The sequence below is a fragment of the Phyllobates terribilis genome, unplaced genomic scaffold (assembly GCF_046119375.1).
Source record: "Phyllobates terribilis strain yellow unplaced genomic scaffold, ASM4611937v1 Scaffold_2__4_contigs__length_985480577, whole genome shotgun sequence".
NCBI classification, from domain to species: domain Eukaryota; kingdom Metazoa; phylum Chordata; class Amphibia; order Anura; family Dendrobatidae; genus Phyllobates; species Phyllobates terribilis.
In genome coordinates, this window is record NW_027362762.1 from 289138123 (window position 1) to 289157544 (window position 19422).

At 45.1% G+C, this 19422-nt stretch overlaps 1 protein-coding gene across 1 annotated transcript in view; it reads right to left on the minus strand.

Annotated features, from left to right (window-relative positions):
* Positions 1 to 19422, minus strand: part of ABCC4 (ATP binding cassette subfamily C member 4 (PEL blood group)) — a 311731-nt gene that overhangs the window by 100825 nt on the left and 191484 nt on the right. The window contains exon 21 of the mRNA XM_073664144.1: positions 5520 to 5670. Coding sequence (XP_073520245.1) covers positions 5520 to 5670 — 151 coding nt within the window. The remainder of the gene's footprint in view (positions 1 to 5519; positions 5671 to 19422) is intronic.

Sequence of the window (19422 nt, forward strand, 5' to 3'; positions counted from 1 at the left end):
TTAACCAGTTAAATGCCGCTGTCAAACTGTGACGGCGGCATTAACAACACGCAAGCAGGGGGTCACGTCATTCAATGCACCCATCGGCACACTCATGACGTGATCGCAGGACGCTGATGGGTTTGATATGACAGCCAGGGGTTTGCTGAAGACCTCCATGTTTGTCATTACAGAGTTCCCTTGAAACCGAGCCTGTGATTGAGCTTCAAAGGAAACCATGATTTTCACTATATACAAGACTGTGGCATTGCTGTACATAGCACAAGTGATCAGACGATCGCAGGTTAAAGTCCTCTAACGTAACTAACTAGTACAGTGAAAAGTAAAAAAAAAAAGCAAAAAATCAAAAAAACATTAAAAAAAGTTCAAATCACTACCCTTTTCCCCAGTTAAAAATAAAAAAAAAAGTAAAACATGCATATGTGCTATAACCGCACTCTGAAAAGTCCGATCTATTAAAATCTAAAAATAAATAACCCAATCGGTAAACACCATAAACGGATAAATTCAAGAACGCCAAAATTACGTTTTTTTTGGTGGCTGCAATACCAAAACAAATTGCTGTCAAAAGTTCATATCTATCCCAAAATGGTATTAATAAAAAAAGTTGTCTCGCCCCGCAAAAAATAAGCCGTCATACAACTCCACCAAAAACGTTATGGGTCTTGAAAAATGGCTACAACCCAAAAAAAACATTTTATCTTAAACTTCTAATTTTTTTTCACCACTAAAATATAAAAAACAATTTGACAAGTTTGGTATCGCTGTAACTTTACTGATGATCAGAATCATATTGCGAGGTCATTTTTGTCACAAAGTACACCGTAAAAATAATTCCCAATAAATAATGGTAGAATTGTTTGGGTTTTTTTTCAAAATTTCACAGCACTTGGATTTTTTTCTTGTTTTCCAGTACATTATGTTGGAAAATGAATGATGTCACCTAGAAGTACAACTCGTCCCGCAAAAAAACAAACTCTCATATGGCTATATGGACAGGCAAATAAAAAAAATTATGGCTCTGGGAAGAAGTGGAGGGAAAAACAAAAACGCAAAAATGTAAATTGGCCACGTTGGGAAGGGGCTAACATTTTGTAACTTAAGGTTATAAGGAAAAACATACAAGTACTAAGTACACTGACATAAAGTTATCAAGTAGGGTTCTCCTAATAAGTGATGGTCCAAGAGTTGGACCTACACCCAACAAGCATAATGGCTTACCTAGTAGATTTGCCATCAATGTTTCTGAGTAGAAAACCATTTAAAATATATGATTTATACATAAAATGGATAAACCATGTGCTCATCTTCTACACAACCTTTACATTAGTTAATGATGCTAAAACTCTATTTGATGTTGGCCACAGGCAAAGAAATTATCCATAACAATCCATAATAGTTACATCTATGGTATTAATAATGATCAATTAAAACGAATGGCATTCTGATTTATAGGCTGCAGCACTTACCGATCATGTATTAAAATGACCAGATATTAATAAATGCTGAATCATTAAGCCTACATACAGTATACCAATCAACTTATGTGTGATTTTTAAGGAAATTGCACTGGATGAAAAAAAATGTACCCTAAACATTGCACCAAAAGTCACAACATTTTTTTTTTCACTCCAGAAAAAGAAAACAGATAATAAGAGTGGGAATGCCAAGTTATAAAAAAAACATACATTTAGGCTAATTTATAAAAGTAAAGTGGAAGTTCATAACATAAATGTATGGCGGCTTGGGGCGCTAATACTCGCCAACTGCACCTGTCAATTTCACTGATGCAGAATAAACCATTATCAACACATGTGGACTAAAGCATATGGTTTACAATTGTCCAAAGCAATTTACATCTGGGCAAAGAAAATTAGAAAAATTTATGGAGTACGGTAAATTATTTTTGTGTATGTCCCTTTTCCATTGAGTGTTCAGACGTCGAGTAAAAAGAATAGAAATGCATGCATTGCACATTCGTGTTACTTACTAAATGTCAGCGGATCTGTCACCAGATACCACATTACAAGCTGCATACATTATTAAACAGATCTCTTAGATCTCATGAGGCTGGTGTACTTACTTTGAAATTCCAAGTCAAAATGACTGTATAATCCTTTGGAAAAATTTCCCTGCCTAATATTAAAATGAGCAACTAAATCTAGCAGAACTCATAAAATGCTCATTTTAATTGGAGGATTATACAGTCATTCTGAAATGGATTTCGCAGTACACCAGTCTCAAGAGGCCTAAGAGGTCTTTTTATTAAAAGGGTTGTCCAGGCATATAATACCGATGACCGATCATTAGGATCAGCTGTTATTAGCTACGACAGTGTCCGGATGTAAACACTGAACGGAGCTGAACATCACAGCTATGTTGAGTGGGTCAAGCTGCCCATCCACATTAAATAGCTGTCGGTCAAATGATGCTTTGGCCAATTGTTCGGTCGACAGTCATCTCGGCTGTTTCTCCAATATAAAAATAAAGTTGCACTCTGTAATGTTATAGCATGTAAACATCAAATATATGAAATTGAAACTGCATTACTGCTCTAGAAAATAGGAAAAAATTAAGATACTTAGGACATAATTTGGCCAATTCATGTGTGCCCAATAGCCACGGCAAGGCGACCTTCTTTGCTGGGAACCTAACCTAATGTGATTCCTCTCCTGGGCTGATTGCCTGGGTAGGCAGGATCCTGCTGTGATTAAAACCGCCATAGGCTGATGGGTGGAGTGCTCAGTCAGAGAGCCTATGTATACAAATATCAAAAGACTGACCGTCACTTCCAAACACAGAACAGGTGTGTACAGGTGTGAACAGGTGCATACTAAGCAATGTATGGAGATGGCTACTCTTAGTATGCACCTGTACAGACTAGTTTTCTGTTTGGAAGTGACAGTCAATTTTTGGATATTTCTCCAATATACAGGCATGCTCACTTGGCCTGTATTCTCTATGGGAAAGTCGCTGACAGACATTTCTGCTGGCGACTTATCGCAGAGACAGCAGAGCAGCTGGCAGTCCAAAATTGGACATACCCTACTGACATCTTCCCGGACAATCAGTTGAACGGCACCCCCGGTGTTGAATGAACACATAGATATTGATGGGCTCAGTTGACATTAGTATAATGTGTAAGGGGGCCTTTTGGGTTAGGGTACCTATTTAAGAGAATAGAAGCCACGACACATTGGAGTTGAGCGCCACTCAGTGTTTACATCCAGCCGCTGCTGGAGCTAATAACAGTTGATCAGTGGTGGTGCCAAGTGTCAAACCCAAAAGATCTGCTATTGATGACCTACTACAAGGATAAGCCATCATTGCTATATGCCGAATAACCCCAATAAAATGTAAGCAGGTTATGTTGGGAAATCTAGTGACAGAATTGCTTTAATATTTATCATAAAAGGGCGCTAGATAGAGAACAACAGCCATGTTATTATTCCAAAGTTACATATATAAAAAACAGAATGGTGAAATATAGCACTACATTCTCCACATTGAGTGAAAAGGGTAATGAAGGACGCACTCAATGTGCATTTACTTTTCTTTCAATAGATTTTTATTTTTCCAAAAAAAAAAAAAAAACATTTTTTTTTTTTAACAATAACTGTGCATGTGGCTTATCACTTCTATCTTTTAAGTATAGCGTCTCTTAATATTTTACTATACTTAAGACATATTATTTATTGTAATGGGAGAGATGGGCAGGGGAAGGTAAAGAAGGACAACAGTCAATTTTATAAAGGTGAATGTGCATTTACTTTTGATAATTTTTTTAATAAGCATTTTACATGCACTGTTAAAATAGCATGCTTGCAGCAAATCTACGGAATATACCAGCTCCTGTTTGTAGGAACTATAGGATGAAATTGAGAACAGCATCATCTGAGATGGTCTCAGTCCACCTCCCTCATACACTGAGACTACAATGGCCGCTTATTAATGGAATATAAAGTGACAGCAACTGGTTGTGCCTGTCAGCAGGTAAGACAGTTTTACAATGGAGGCATTATAAAGCGCTTTCAGGCTATGGTAGCTCCCTCTCTCTTTCTTTCATATTTTTTTATTTCCTTTTGTTGAGTGGTCACTCTCTCATAGAAAATAAATGTCACCTAACATGATCTAGACAACAGAAGACATGTCAATCATTCCACTTTAGAAAAGACAAAACATTACTGTCTGAATAACTTTTAAAAGTGCTTAGATCGGAGGGCACAATCAATCGACCACCAACACGCAGAGATCAACAGAACTAGCACCAAATAAAAAATAAATATATGGCCCTAATAAATCATTGGAATAAAAGGAAAAAGTCAGAGGAAGGAACTGGGATAAAACAGAAACATGGCATTCTATTGTAACCAGAGATGGCAAGAATTTGTCTCTAATGAATTATTTATGAATATTGCCATCACTGTATACCTGGCCCCATAGAATACCAGCACAGAGTTGCTCAATATAAGTCATACATGTCAAACTCTGGCCCCTAGGGTGGTTTTATTTGGCCCACGACACCAGAACCACTAGCCCCATGTGGGGCCATTATTCCTTATGGAGGACTATGTGGCTATGTGGTGCTCATAATACTGTATGAAGGACTATGTGGTGCCTTTAATAACTGTCTGAAGGACTATGTGGGGTCCATTATTCTGTATGGAGCACTATCTGGGGCCCATTATACTGTATATTGGTTGGCCCGTGACTTTGTCCAAGTTTTTAATTTTGGTCTTCTCTGTGTTTGAGCTTGACATCCCTGATATAAATGAATAGATTGGTTGTAATTTCGTCTTTTTAAGTACATAGTCATGAAATGTAACCCATCAGGTCACTTATCTAAAACGACAACTCTGCAGTCACTCTTAGTGACTGCAAACTTGTGAAACCTCACATCGAGAGCACAGGAATGGCGGTTATGTGACCGCAAGGGTGTGATAAGAATACTCTTAGCAACAATCCAACTAGACTGTTTTCGACCTCGCTCAATGCAAGTGTTGCGTCCATCTAGTTGGATTGTGGCCAGGAGTCATGGTCACAGGAGGTTATGATTACTTGACTAGCTGCCTCATGGTTATGGGTCCAACCACAACTCTACCATTGAATGTACACAGAAAGCTGGTGTACACACCACTAATCAGTGGTGTGGACAGGGTTATACAGGGCTCATCATTCCAAGCTCTGCTAGATCTGCAGCAGAGAAAACTGCGATTCTGTCACAACTGCTTCACCCAGTAAACTAAGTGATACATCATTGGAATCACGGTCTAAGCTCCTACATTATGCTGCTGTCAGACTGTACAGCGCAAACCTGGTGACATATTCCCTTTAATATTGGAAGATGGCATAAATATAAAACTTACAGTAAATGGCCCAAATAATATTATTTCAATTTCTCACAACAGAGACCAGCATGTGACCTGGATTTGGTAAAACCCGAGTATGGTTAGACATACCTTGATTAAGACATGAAGAGAATTTAGCTGATTTGTGTAAATGGTTTACACAGTACTTACTTGTTGACTCAAGTCGTTTGATATCTCGGGATGTTTCCAGAAAGTACTTTCTTAGGAAATAGAAAATGATGACAAGAGGAAGCAACGGAATAAAAATCCACGGAATAACAGCAATTGCTACAGCAATTACCCCTAAAATCTGGAGAAACACCTGAAAAACAAAATTAACATAACTATATAATTATTTATAGTACACCCATCCTAACAACCTAAATAGCTTTTTTATTTTATGAATGGAAAAACAAACCATAAAGCCATCATTATATAACCTCCTGAACTGCAGGTAACCCCAAATATCCAATTGCTCTATACCTACAGTATGTAGGGTGGATTTAATGGGGGTAAATAAGAACTGTACAGCAGCTATGGTGGTCTCTATCTCTGCTCGGCTACTAATTTAAGGAACTGGTTTGAGCTGAAAGATAATGGAATATGAAAAGTCAAAACTGGCATGCACCCCAGAGGGAAGACAGAAGCAATCTCCACAGCTTAAAGCGCACCTGTCAGCAGGATTGTGCTGAGTAAACCACATACACTGTCAGGAGCGCAGTTATACTGAGTAAAATGAAACCTTTGTTGATCAAATCCGTCCTGTGGTTGTTTTATAATCTTTATTTTCATTTCTGCCATAATGAGATGCTCGTGCTCTGGGGCAGGCCTTTAGGGAGGGGCTGTAACTAAACGTTGGTTTAGTCATTGAGTCACATGACTCAATGATGTCATCGCAGGTCCTTTCACACCACCGCGACCCATACAACAGACCAGACGGAGCGGAGAAAATACCGGGGGCCATCGGAAGGCAAGTATAATCTTTATTTTTTATTTTTAACCATTTTTATTCTTATTTTTAACTATTACTTGGTGTCAGTGACACCTAATCCCATTAACCCTAATCCCATTACTCCTAATGCCACACTTCTTTTGTCAGTACATGTGGATCCACAGAATGTAATGACACTTCAATTGGTTAAATCTGCAACGGAGACTAGCGTCTCCACTACAGAAATTGACATGCTACGGGTGAGTTTGGGTATGTGCCCATGATCAGGAAATGCTGCCGGTTTGACGCTGCATATTTATGTAGCATCAAACCTGCAGTGGCCAGATGTTACAGCATAGTGGATGGTATTTCTAGACATCCCATGTGCACTACACATGCATCTGAGGCTGCAGATCACCGCAGACACTGACATGCGGCGCATTTTTCAGGACTGCAGCATGTCAATTTCTCTTGCGGAGTCGCTAGTCTCCGCAACAGAAATTTGACCACTAGAATGTATTGAATGCGGTAAATTCACATGCGGATTTACCTGCGTTTCATAGAACGCAGCTTTATGGACGCAGCAAAAATATGCTGTGTCCAAAGCACTGCTACGTCCGGATCATGGGCACATAGCTTAAAATTAAAAAATAGCTTGGGCTCCCGCCTCATTTTCATTACCAGCAGAGGGAAAGCCAACCACTGGGGGCTTATATTAGTAGCCGGGGAAGGGGCCATTAGCCAATGATGTTCCCTGGCTATTAATAACATCCCACAGCTGTTTGCTTAGCCTTTACTCGCTAGATTTTAGAGGGACCCCAGAAAAAAATTCAAGTAGGGTTCCCGAATAAAATCTAACCAGCAAAGGCTAGGCAGACAGCTGCGGGCTGATATTAATAGCCATGGAAGGGGTCATGGATATTGGCCCCCTCCAAGGCTAATAATATCAGCTCTCAGTAGCCCCAGAAATGGCGCATTCATAATATGCGCTAAATCTGGAGCTTAGCCTCCACTCTTCCCATTTGCCCTGGTGGCAAGTGAGGTAATGGGGTTGGGGTTAATGTCAGCCTTGTATTGGCAGCTAGCATGAAGCCTAGGTTAGTAATGGAGGACGTCTATAAGACACCCCCATTACTAACCCCATAGTAAAAGTTTGGAAATAAAGACACGGCAAGAACAAAGTCTTATTTTAAATAAAATTCCAAACGGATTTAATAATTTTTTAAAAATAGAAAACACTGTATACTCACCTAACGCATAATCCACTGAAGCCATTGTCACCTGTAAAAAAACAACAACAAAAAAAAAATATCCCTCATCTGTCCGCCGTGATGACATAATCCGGTGTCCCACAACGATCTGGGTCACTTCTAGAGCAGTCACACCAGTAATCACTGGTGTGACTGTTCTAGAGGACAGCACTCTATACACTGACAGGAGCGAAATCACTCCAAATGCACCAAAAATGTAGAGTGTGCACATAGCCTAAAGCTTCAGTCTAAGTAAACAACAGCACACAGCTCGACATGTGACATGCTGTGCTCAGATTATAGTAACTGTGTTTCTGTATGAGTACTAAAGAAATCTGCTGACAGATTTCCTTTAACTATTTATTGCCTAGGAACACGGTCAAATGTGTTTCAGGATTTCAATGTCCATTTCTTTTTGGAAGTTAAATCACTGGCCGAGTGAACAATTTCCATTTACATTACAACATTTTCAAAAGTTGAAAGAGAATTTTTTCACTCATCTAAACAATTTAATGCACGCTGATTTGAGCGTTTTCGGACACATCATTCAGTTGCTCAACCCATTCACATTATACAGTTATTGTGAATGATGGGTCGTTACCATTAGAATCTGACAGATTATGTTACACACGCAGGTGGCGCACGTGGTTCGTGGACCAACTGTGCCCCGGCGCCGGGCTTACGTAGAAGCGGCTTAGCTAAGCGGCTACCTAGGTTCACTGGAACTCCTGATGGTGGTGACAGAATTTTGAGCTGCAGGAAGACACCAGGTACCACTCTGAGGCAGTCCCCGGTACTGCAGTTGCTGACTCCAGGGTTCAGGTACGCAGACACAGATAAGACTAGGGCTCCATTTAGACTGCTAGGTTCTGGATCCAATTGGCTACTGGCTGGGAGCCATCTTGCAGGTGTACTCTTAGGCTAAGTGCCCACGATGCAGAAATGCTGCATATTTTTTCCGCTTCTCCCTAGCAGGAAAAACCCATGCGGATTTTACATGCGTTTTTCCTGCCAGGTAGAAGCGTTTGTCAAGCGTTTTTGCATGCATTTCTGCATGCGGGTTATCAAGCGCTTTTCCAAGCGATTTTAGCATCACTTGGAAAAGTGCTTGACAACTTGGTCACACTATATAAATCCATGCAACCGGCATGAATTTATATAGTGTGACCAAGTTAATAGTTAAAAAAGAATAAAAATGGTAAAAAATAATTAAAAAAAAAAAAAACAGTATACTCACTTTCTGATTTCCCGCGGTATTCTCTCCAGTGCATCTGGTCTCTCGTACGGCTCGCAATGGTGTAAAAGGACCCTCCATGATGTAATTTAGTCATGTGATAGGTCACGCGAACGCCAATGTCAGCGGTTGTGTGACCTGTCACATGACTAAATGACGTCATGGAAGGTCCTTTTACACCATCGCGAGCCGCCGGGGAGCAAGGACGCATCGTACAGGAGACCGGGGAACTTCAGAAGGTGAATATAATGTCTATTTTTTATTTTAAATTCTTTTTTTACAGGTACTATGGTACTCGGGACTGGAGGAGAGTCTGCTCTTCTCCAGACCCGAGTACCATCCGCACTGCCAATATAGATAGCACATACTGCTAACCCCAGTGATTGACTGCAAAATTATTGATGTAACTGTAGCATCGGCGTCTCTGCCCCGTTCTAGGCAGAGACGCCGTCCCTCTCACCTCCCCGCACCTGGCGCGGCGTCCTCCAGCGCTGCTCTCCCCGCTGCTTCCAGCACGCGCTCCTTCCCCAGCAGTGTGCTTAGGGCGCGCGCGCTCCCCCTCTCTTAAAGGGACCGCGCGCGCCGTCCTAAGGAGTCCCCGGCCAATTGCCGGAGGACCTCCCATATAATAGGCACCTCCTCCAAAATGGAGGTGCCCGAGCAATGTTGTAGCACTGTTCTCTACTCTGCTTCAGCCCTCAGGTCCCGTTGCCAGTTACCTGCCAGATTCCTGCCAGTCTGCTGTCTAATTCCTGCCTGATATCCTGCTACCTGCCTGCTAGCCTGAGGTCCGACGGTCTGCCTTACTACTCCTATCAGTCTGTCTAAGGACCAGCTTGCCCGCTCACCTGGGAGCGCACATCTGCTACCTGCCTGCTAGCCTGAGGTCCGACGGTCTGCCTTACTACTCCTGTCAGTCTGTCTAAGGACCAGCTTGCCCGCTCACCTGGGAGCGCTCATCTGCTACCTGCCTGCTTGCCTACCTGGAGGCTCCGCCGTCACGTGCTGTGACCACCTGCCTGTCCAGTGACTCCTGCCCGCTCACCTGGGAGCGCTCATCTGCTGCCTGTCTGCTAGCCTACCTGGAGGCTCCGCCGTCACATGCTGTGACCACCCGCCTGTCCAGAGACTTCTGCCCGCTCACCTGGGAGCTCACGTCTACCATCAGCCGCCACAGGTCGTACCAACCCTTTACCCTGAGACTGCCCCGGTCACTTGCCGTGACCATCTGCCCGTTCACCCAGAGACTGCCCCGGTCACTTGCCGTGACCATCTGCCCGTTCACCCAGAGACTGCCCCGGTCACTTGCCGTGACCATCTGCCCGTTCATCCAGAGACTGCCCCGGTCACTTGCCGTGACCTCCTGCCCGTTCTTCTAGAGACTGTCCCGGTCACCTGCTGTGACTGCCTGCCTGGTCGCCACCCGCTCCCTTACAAGGACCGCCCCCTTGTATAGTAGCTCAGAGGTTCCGCCTCCCAGACCCGTTACAGTTTGCTCGGGCCATGGAACCCGGTGGCACCCAAGCTCCCTCGCTCTCTGACCTATACCATGAACTCTCCCGTCAGAGATCCCAGCAGGAGTCCATCCTGAACCACCTGCGGAATGTCAACTCCCGCCTGGACACACTGTCTGCTCCACCAGCAACCACCGCTAGAGTCACGACTCGCACCCCGGCAGCACCGTTGCCCACCAATACCATGGCATCCTGTCTCGGACCCCGGCTGTCTGCACCTCCTCGCTTCGGAGGGGACCCCGCTCAAGCTCGGGGCTTCATAAACCAGTGCACCCTGCACTTTGAACTCTTGACTCACCAGTTTATCTCCGACCGGGCCAAAGTGGCATTCATCATGTCCCATCTCACTGGGGAGGCACTGGCATGGCTTAACCCCCTGTGGGAGAGAGGGGATCCCCTGGTGTCCAACCTGTCGTCTTTCCTCATTGCTTTCCGGAGAGTCTTCGATGAACCGGGACGAAAGACCTCATCTGCCTCCTCTTTGCTACGTCTCCATCAAGGGAGTCTCACCGTGGGCCAATATGCCATACGGTTCCGCACCCTCGCTTCTGAGCTTGCCTGGGATAATGAGGCCCTGGTGTCCGTCTTCTGGGAGGGCCTTTCCGGTCGGATTAAAGATGAGCTCGCCGGTCGGGATATTCCTACCACCCTGGATGACCTGGTGTCGTTGGCTACCCGGATAGACATCCGGTTTCAAGAACGCACCAAAGAGACCACCCGAGAGAGAAGGTTTCCCCGCCTAGCTCCTACTTTCCAGAAACCTGTCTCCTCTTCTGTCACTCCCCGGGCACACTCACCCGAGCCCATGCAGGTCGACCAGACCAAGATGGTCAAATCTCGCCAGGAGTCTCGCCTAGCCGAGGGGAGCTGCTTCTATTGTGGCAGTAAGGAGCACTTGATTCGTTCCTGCCCGGAGAGGCCGGGAAACTCCAGTGTCTAGGACCGCTCGGAGAGGTCGCCCTAGACAAAAATAAATCCTCTCCAACCCTGACTTTGTCTGTATCTATCTCCTGGGGAGAGACCCGTCACTTTGAACTCGCCCACCTGGATTCTGGATCCGCTGGAAACCTCATCTCCCAGTCCCTGGTTGAGAAATACCGTATTCCCACCAAGTCTCTGGCTGAACCCTTGTCGGTCGCCTCAGTGGATGGAAGACTCCTTCCGGTGACCATCCTGCTCGCCACGGAACCCATAACCCTGCAGGTGGGAATGCTGCACTCTGAGGTAATCTCCTTCCATGTGTTGCCCGGACTCTCCCACTCCCTATTGCTAGGTCTACCTTGGCTCCAAACACACGAACCCGTGTTGAACTGGCATTCCGGTGAAGTACTCCGGTGTGGGCCGGACTGCCATAAGACCTGCCTGGTTCCGGTTCGTCCGGTTCGTCCTCCACCTACCCCAGCTAACTTACCCGGTCTTCCGGCTCCTTACTGGACCTATGCTGACGTCTTTGGTAAGAAGGAAGCAGAGACATTGCCACCTCATAGGCCATATGATTGCCCGATTGACCTGGTTCCTGGCGCCACTCCACCCCGTGGGCGTATTTATCCGTTGTCTGCGGCCGAAACCCGGGCCATGTCTGAGTACATAGAGGAGAATCTGGCCAGGGGATTCATCCGGAAGTCTACTTCCCCGGCTGGAGCCGGATTCTTCTTTGTCAAAAAAAAGGATGGCTCGCTACGCCCCTGTATTGACTATAGAGGACTCAATCAGATCACGGTTAAAAATAAATATCCCCTTCCGCTCATCTCCGAGTTATTTGATCGCCTTAAAGGCGCCAGGATCTTTTCCAAGCTGGATCTACGTGGAGCGTATAACCTGGTCCGTATCCGTCAGGGAGACGAGTGGAAAACGGCATTTAATACCCGTGACGGACACTGAGTACCGTGTGATGCCCTTCGGTCTCTGCAATGCTCCCGCCGTCTTCCAAGAACTGGTCAACGACATCTTCCGTGACCTTCTTTACTCCTGCGTGGTGGTATACCTGGACGACATCTTGGTCTTCTCTCCGGATCTTCCCTCACACCGGAGGGATGTTTGTCAGGTCCTGCTGAGGCTCAGGCAGAACCACCTCTATGCTAAATACGAGAAGTGCCTTTTTGAGCAGACCTCTCTTCCATTTCTGGGCTACGTTATCTCCCAGACGGGTTTGCGAATGGATCCCGAGAAGCTCTCTGCTGTCGTAAAGTGGCCTCGGCCGGAGGGCTTGAAGGCGATACAGCGATTCCTGGGCTTCGCTAATTACTATCGTCTCTTCATTCCTCACTTCTCGTCTCGGACTGCGCCCATATCTGCGTTCACCCGTAAGGGAGCAAATCCCAAGGTATGGCCACCCGAAGCTGAGGAGGCCTTCCTTTCCCTGAAGCAAGCCTTCTCCTCTGCCCCTGTGCTGCACCGTCCGGACTGCAACAAACAGTTCTACCTGGAGGTTGATGCTTCCTCCTCTGGAGCCGGAGCGGTGCTCACCCAAAAGTCTTCTTCCGGGAGAATGGTAACCTGCGGCTTCTTCTCTAAAATCTTCTCCTCCTCTGAGCGCAATTACTCCATTGGAGACCGAGAACTGTTAGCTGTTAAATTGGCGCTGGAGGAGTGGCGTTACCTGCTTGAAGGGGCTCTATACCCGGTGATCATCTACACAGATCACAAAAACCTGGCATATCTCCAAAATGCCCAGAGACTTAATCCACGTCAGGCCCGGTGGTCTTTGTTTTTTGCCCGCTTCGATTTCATCCTTCATTTCCGCCCGGCGGACAAGAATGTCAAAGCTGATGCCTTGTCCCGATCCTTCCTGTCCTCCGACCAAGAGGAGGAGCCTATGCACATTATCGACCCCTCCAAGGTGATGAATGTGGCCCCCCTGGATTTGACTCGTCTTCCACCCGGCAAGACGTTCGTGGCGCCTCCTGACCATGAGAAGGTTCTTCACTGGGGTCATTCTTCTAAACTTGCTGGCCATGCCGGCCAAAAAAAGACCTTCCTACTCATTTCCCGGCATTACTGGTGGCCTACCCTGCGTAAGGATGTGGTAGACTTCGTCTCTGCATGTTCATCTTGTGGCCGCAACAAGGTTCCCAGACACTTACCAGCTGGTCATCTCCTGCCGCTTCCCATACCTGTTGCCCCGTGGCAACACATCGCTATGGACTTCATTACCGATCTTCCTGTCTCTGCCGGGTGTACTGTCATTTGGGTGGTCGCTGACCGCTTTTCTAAAATGGCCCACTTCATTCCCCTGCCTGGTCTTCCATCTGCACCTGAGCTGACTAAGGACTTTATCCGCCATATCTTCCGTCTTCATGGCCTACCCCTCCACATCGTGTCGGATCGAGGAGTTCAGTTCACCTCGCGCTTCTGGAGAGCCACATGTAAACTGCTGGACATCACCCTGGACTTCTCCGCTTACCACCCTCAGTCCAATGGTCAAGTGGAGCGGATCAATCAGATCCTTACCAGCTATCTCCGGCACTTTGTTAATGCCCACCATTCTGATTGGGTGGACCTCCTCCCTTGGGCCGAGTTCTCCTACAATAACCACGAGAGCGACTCCTCTTCCAAATCCCCGTTCTTTGTTGTCTTTGGCCAGCACCCCCGGATTCCGTTTCCCGTCTCCGCCTCTGTGGATAACCCTGCCGCGCAGTCTCTTGTCAGCGAGTTTTCTACCATTTGGGAAAGTACTAGATCCGCACTTCTTCTGTCCTCCGAGCGGATGAAGAGATATGCTGATAAGAGACGTCTGGATCCGCCTCAATTCCGTCCGGGAGACAAGGTTTGGCTCTCCTCCAAACATGTACGGCTCAAGATACCCTCCTACAAGTTAGGTCCTCGCTTCATCGGCCCATTCGAAATCCTCAGGCAAATAAATCCGGTGGCCTACAAACTAAAACTCCCGGCCACCTTACGGATTCCTAACTCCTTCCATGTGTCTCTCCTCAAACCCGTTGTCTTTAACTCTTTTTCCAATAATCCAGGTGCCCCTCCTGCTCCGGTTTCCGCTGATGACGTCTTTGAGGTAGAGAGTATTCTGGCCTCCAAGAGGGTAAGAGGAAAGACCTTTTTTCTGGTAGATTGGAGGGGGTTTGGTCCTGAGGAGAGAACTTGGGAACCCAGGGAGAACATCAACGCTCCACTTCTCCTTGAGAAATTTCTTTCTGGCCAAAAAAAGAGGGGGCCTAAAGGGGGGGGTACTGTAGCATCAGCGTCTCTGCCCCGTTCTAGGCAGAGACGCCGTCCCTCTCACCTCCCCGCTCCTGGCGCGGCGTCCTCCAGCGCTGCTCTCCCCGCTGCTTCCGGCACGCGCTCCTTCCCCGGCAGTGTGCTTAGGGCGCGCGCGCTCCCCCTCTCTTAAAGGGACCGCGCGCGCCGTCCTAAGGAGTCCCCGGCCAATTGCCGGAGGACCTCCCATATAATAGGCACCTCCTCCAAAATGGAGGTGCCCGAGCAATGTTGTAGCACTGTTCTCTACTCTGCTTCAGCCCTCAGGTCCCGTTGCCAGTTACCTGCCAGATTCCTGCCAGTCTGCTGTCTAATTCCTGCCTGATATCCTGCTACCTGCCTGCTAGCCTGAGGTCCGACGGTCTGCCTTACTACTCCTGTCAGTCTGTCTAAGGACCAGCTTGCCCGCTCACCTGGGAGCGCACATCTGCTACCTGCCTGCTAGCCTGAGGTCCGATGGTCTGCCTTACTACTCCTGTCAGTCTGTCTAAGGACCAGCTTGCCCGCTCACCTGGGAGCGCTCATCTGCTACCTGCCTGATTGCCTACCTGGAGGCTCCGCCGTCACGTGCTGTGACCACCTGCCTGTCCAGTGACTCCTGCCCGCTCACCTGGGAGCGCTCATCTGCTGCCTGTCTGCTAGCCTACCTGGAGGCTCCGCCGTCACATGCTGTGACCACCCGCCTGTCCAGAGACTTCTGCCCGCTCACCAGGGAGCTCACGTCTACCATCAGCCGCCACAGGTCGTACCAACCCTTTACCCTGAGACTGCCCCGGTCACTTGCCGTGACCATCTGCCCGTTCACCCAGAGACTGCCCCGGTCACTTGCCGTGACCATCTGCCCGTTCACCCAGAGACTGCCCCGGTCACTTGCCGTGACCATCTGCCCGTTCATCCAGAGACTGCCCCGGTCACTTGCCGTGACCTCCTGCCCGTTCTTCTAGAGACTGTCCCGGTCACCTGCTGTGACTGCCTGCCTGGTCGCCACCCGCTCCCTTACAAGGACCGCCCCCTTGTATAGTAGCTCAGAGGTTCCGCCTCCCAGACCCGTTACAGTAACATCACCACTGCAGACTATCAACAAAGACTGAAGTATCATCATGGAGGCAGTGGAAGAGGCGTCGCTGGTCCCAGGGTGGGTGAGTAGAATCTCAGTTTGTTATTTTATAAGTCTGTGAGCTTATGGACTAATAAAATTTGAAACAGGTTAAACCCTTTAAGCACTGGAAATGAGACATGTCATTGCTATGGTTGGCACAATTATTGGGGAAAAGTAGATATTAAAGAACACATCCAGCAAAGAACGCTTAGATGTTTTAAGTAAAAAAAAATTATATATAAACAAATAAAAAAAGTAAGAAAAAAAAAATAAATCAACATTGCCCCCTAAAGGCTGTCCTCACCAGTTATTACCTTAGCACTACACCGAATTCACTTATAAAACAGCTAAATGTTCAAATTAGCTTGGACAAAGTACTAGGCAGGGATTTGCCGTATATAGGGTCTGCACTTATGCTAAATATGATGCTTATAGAATAAATATTGCAGCAACAAGTGTACATTTCTGAATTAAACACATGGGAGCAATTTATATCATCTCCTCTAAGTGCTATGACTATAACTATTGCACTGCATTGGAGCTGGTGGGTGCACAGTGATGTTTTGCTCCCCCATGTTTACACTTTTTAAAAACAATGAAATATTAAGATATTATTTTACCTTTCCGGTGTATTGCGTTATTTCTAATTTGATTTCTATATTAATTGAAGCAGCGGGCTGTGAACGTGTGTTGTCAATAGGATGTTCTCCCCACTTATCCTAATGATAGGGTTTCATGCCTAAATTACTGCACTGATTTCAATCCATCAATCTTTTCATTTGCAAACGAACTGAAATATTTCATTAACTATTGAACAGCCAATTGAAAGTAGGTGGCTGAAATGATAGTGTTAAAATGATAGCCTTATTTAGTCCCCAAGTGCCTCGATTAGCCTATTGTTAACACTTAATGGCTGCATTGTCGCTCTCCTGCTGAGAATGACAAATTAGGCCTTTGACTAGAAGAAGAGCAGGCTCCAAGGATTTCAACCTGATTAACTGCTTCTGCTCTTTTGCCCTTTGTAGCTTCCATTTTCAGAAGGCCACTTGTATAAATACCATAAGCAAATACTGACCAATTCATTTTTTTGTCTTTACTGCCGAAATAAATCTGTATTTAGAGGAGATACAGTACAATGCTTTTCTTTTGTCAGCATTGTACATGTTTTTGTACATATTCAGCCATGCTTTTGTTTCTTTTGTCTACTATAACATTACATGCTGGTTTAGCAAACTTTACAGAAGTAGCTGTTTTCGTCATAATAATGTAAAGTCTCCACCCAAAACCACAAGTCAAGTTACCAACGTTAAGTGAAAAATCCCTCTAAGTACTCAGTGATGTATAGAAAAGAATAAAAAAAGGAAAAACATAACAACACAAAAAGGTAAAAAAAAATGACAAAGTCGTTGTAACCGCAAAATTCTTTCTACACACTTTCCCTGACATTTCAGCACAATAAAATTCAAGGGTCAGTGGTGGAGGAACAAGGCACGGCAGTTCCAGTCTTTTGCTTCCATACAAGTGAATGACCTCAGCTATTATTTCTGTCTTAAGCACTTTTTGTTCTCAATGTCCAGATGCAAGAGCTATTCTTTCAAAGAAATAACTGTGGATGGCATCTCCACATTTCCCTTTTCCTCAGTGTTTTCACTTCATAAAGCTGCAGTCAATGCATTTTGTGTGTGGTGGGGACCGAGAGGGAGGGGAAAGGCACACTCACTGGTGGTCTTCACCGTCCCCTTCATTGCTGGCTCAAGTAGTCCCAGGATTACGCCTTTGTTTGCGATGAAAGCATTTGAAAAGTCAGTTATTTAAAATTAGTCAAGCTGTTGATTTTAAAATAAAGGCTTTTTAGATCGGCTTTCTTTAATAAATCACTGGATTCTCCGGAGGGCAGCTGCAGGACACCTCACATATTCTCCATGAACTTCCTCAAGTTATTTTTCTCTTTTCATTTTCTGTTCCCATTAATCACAACTTGCACCAATTTTTGTAATTTAACATTAGGGCTATTAGAATAGCCCATACACTGAAAAAAAATCTATTTTTTTATTTTAAAAACAACATTGTCAAAGACAGATCAACAATCCCGAGATCTTTACCGTCACGTGAAAATTCATTTAAAGTATAATTTTGACAGACTTACCTAATACACTAAGGCCACGTGCATACGTTGAGCATTTGGTGCAGGTTAGCATTACTTTACATGACAGGTTCCCTATAAGGCCATGTTCACACAGTCAGTATCTGGTCAATATTTCACATCAGTATTTGTAAACCAAAATAAGGAGTGGGTTTTGGCTTATAAATACTGAGGTAAAATACTGACCAAATACTGAACGTGTGAACGTGGCCTTTTAGTTACATAACCTAATACTCACGTATTTTTCTGTAAGGAAAATTAAAAGAAAGGAATGGCACCGCCCAATAAAAAAGGAACTGTGCCATACACCCAAAAATAACATGTACAAAAGGTGAGAGAAAAAAGGGAGGTATTTACGGCACTAGTAACCCAATAATATCACGATTAGAAACCTGGATAATGAAAGTGAAATAATTATGCATTTTTCTACTATTGAAAATTTGAGAGCACTTTAAGTTGGTGTTTAGAAGGTTTAGAAAATCTAAAACAAATTTCACACATCCGTGCTTCACAGTGCAGACTGGCCTGAACTCAATTGCTTCATATGCATACATAGGGCTGTTAAAAAGACTCTGACAGCTGATACCTGCTGGCCAATCCACAGGCAGCATGTATCTGGCACTGGCTGTATGGAACGCTGCGGCCTATCAGAGAAAAACATAATATACCTATGGGAGCACATGACATGATAAATACAATGTAAATTGAGAAGTATTTTCACTTGTCACATTGACTTCCTCTACTTGTGGTGCAGCCCAGGCATTGGTCTGTCTTGTGAAGCCCCAGAAGAAAAAGTTTGGGAAGCTCTGCTTGAACAGTTATTGAGCTTTGCATTTAAAGGGAACCTGTCCCTTAATTCTTGCTGCCTAAACCAGGGGCCAACATGAATCAAAGCCTGGCTGCACAACTAAAGTGTTTTAGAGAAAGCCGGCTGAGAACCATAGGGAAAGACCAGACTAGTGAAATACTTACCCCTGAGGAAGACACATTGTGTCTATACGCGTGGGGTTCACCTCTTCTTGACCCACTTTGTGCTCTGATTGTTTAGGGGCGGGTACCTATGAACTGCTAAGTATTTGACTTTTCTTGTAAAGCCCTCTACTCATATGGATCACCATATTTGATTGTGTTATATGTGATTTATGTGTATATTGGTCTTTGCACATCTTTTCCCTGGCTATTATTGTTATTAAGCGCTTGTAATTGCTTCACGCTTTATTGGGTTAATATGATTCGTCCAATTGCATTATTTGAGTGAGGGCAAAATAGTGACTATTGTTATAGTTAGAAGCAGTTCTTAAACTTCGCTCCCATTTATCCTGCATATTCTTACTCATAGTTGGGCCTTGGAGAATTTCCATGTCAGCCTGTTTTGGCTGTGTTTGGTCTATACCTTATGAGTCTTAAAATGATCACATTGATATACTGCTCAATAGAAATCTACATGGAAGGAGAAAGTTACTACTGTTTTAAACAGTCATTAACGATTTCCGAGTATTCCCTGCCATCATTGAAGTAAAGGAGAGAGGAGTACGATGGATCCCGGGCGCTGCAGCTGACAAAAGTTAATCCAGGTGGTGAATATAAAAAAAACTTCCAATTTATGCAATGCGTTTCGGAGTAGAACCTACTCTTTCCTTGGGCATTTTTATTGCCCTCACTCAGTTATTGACAGCTTTCCTTACTTGAGA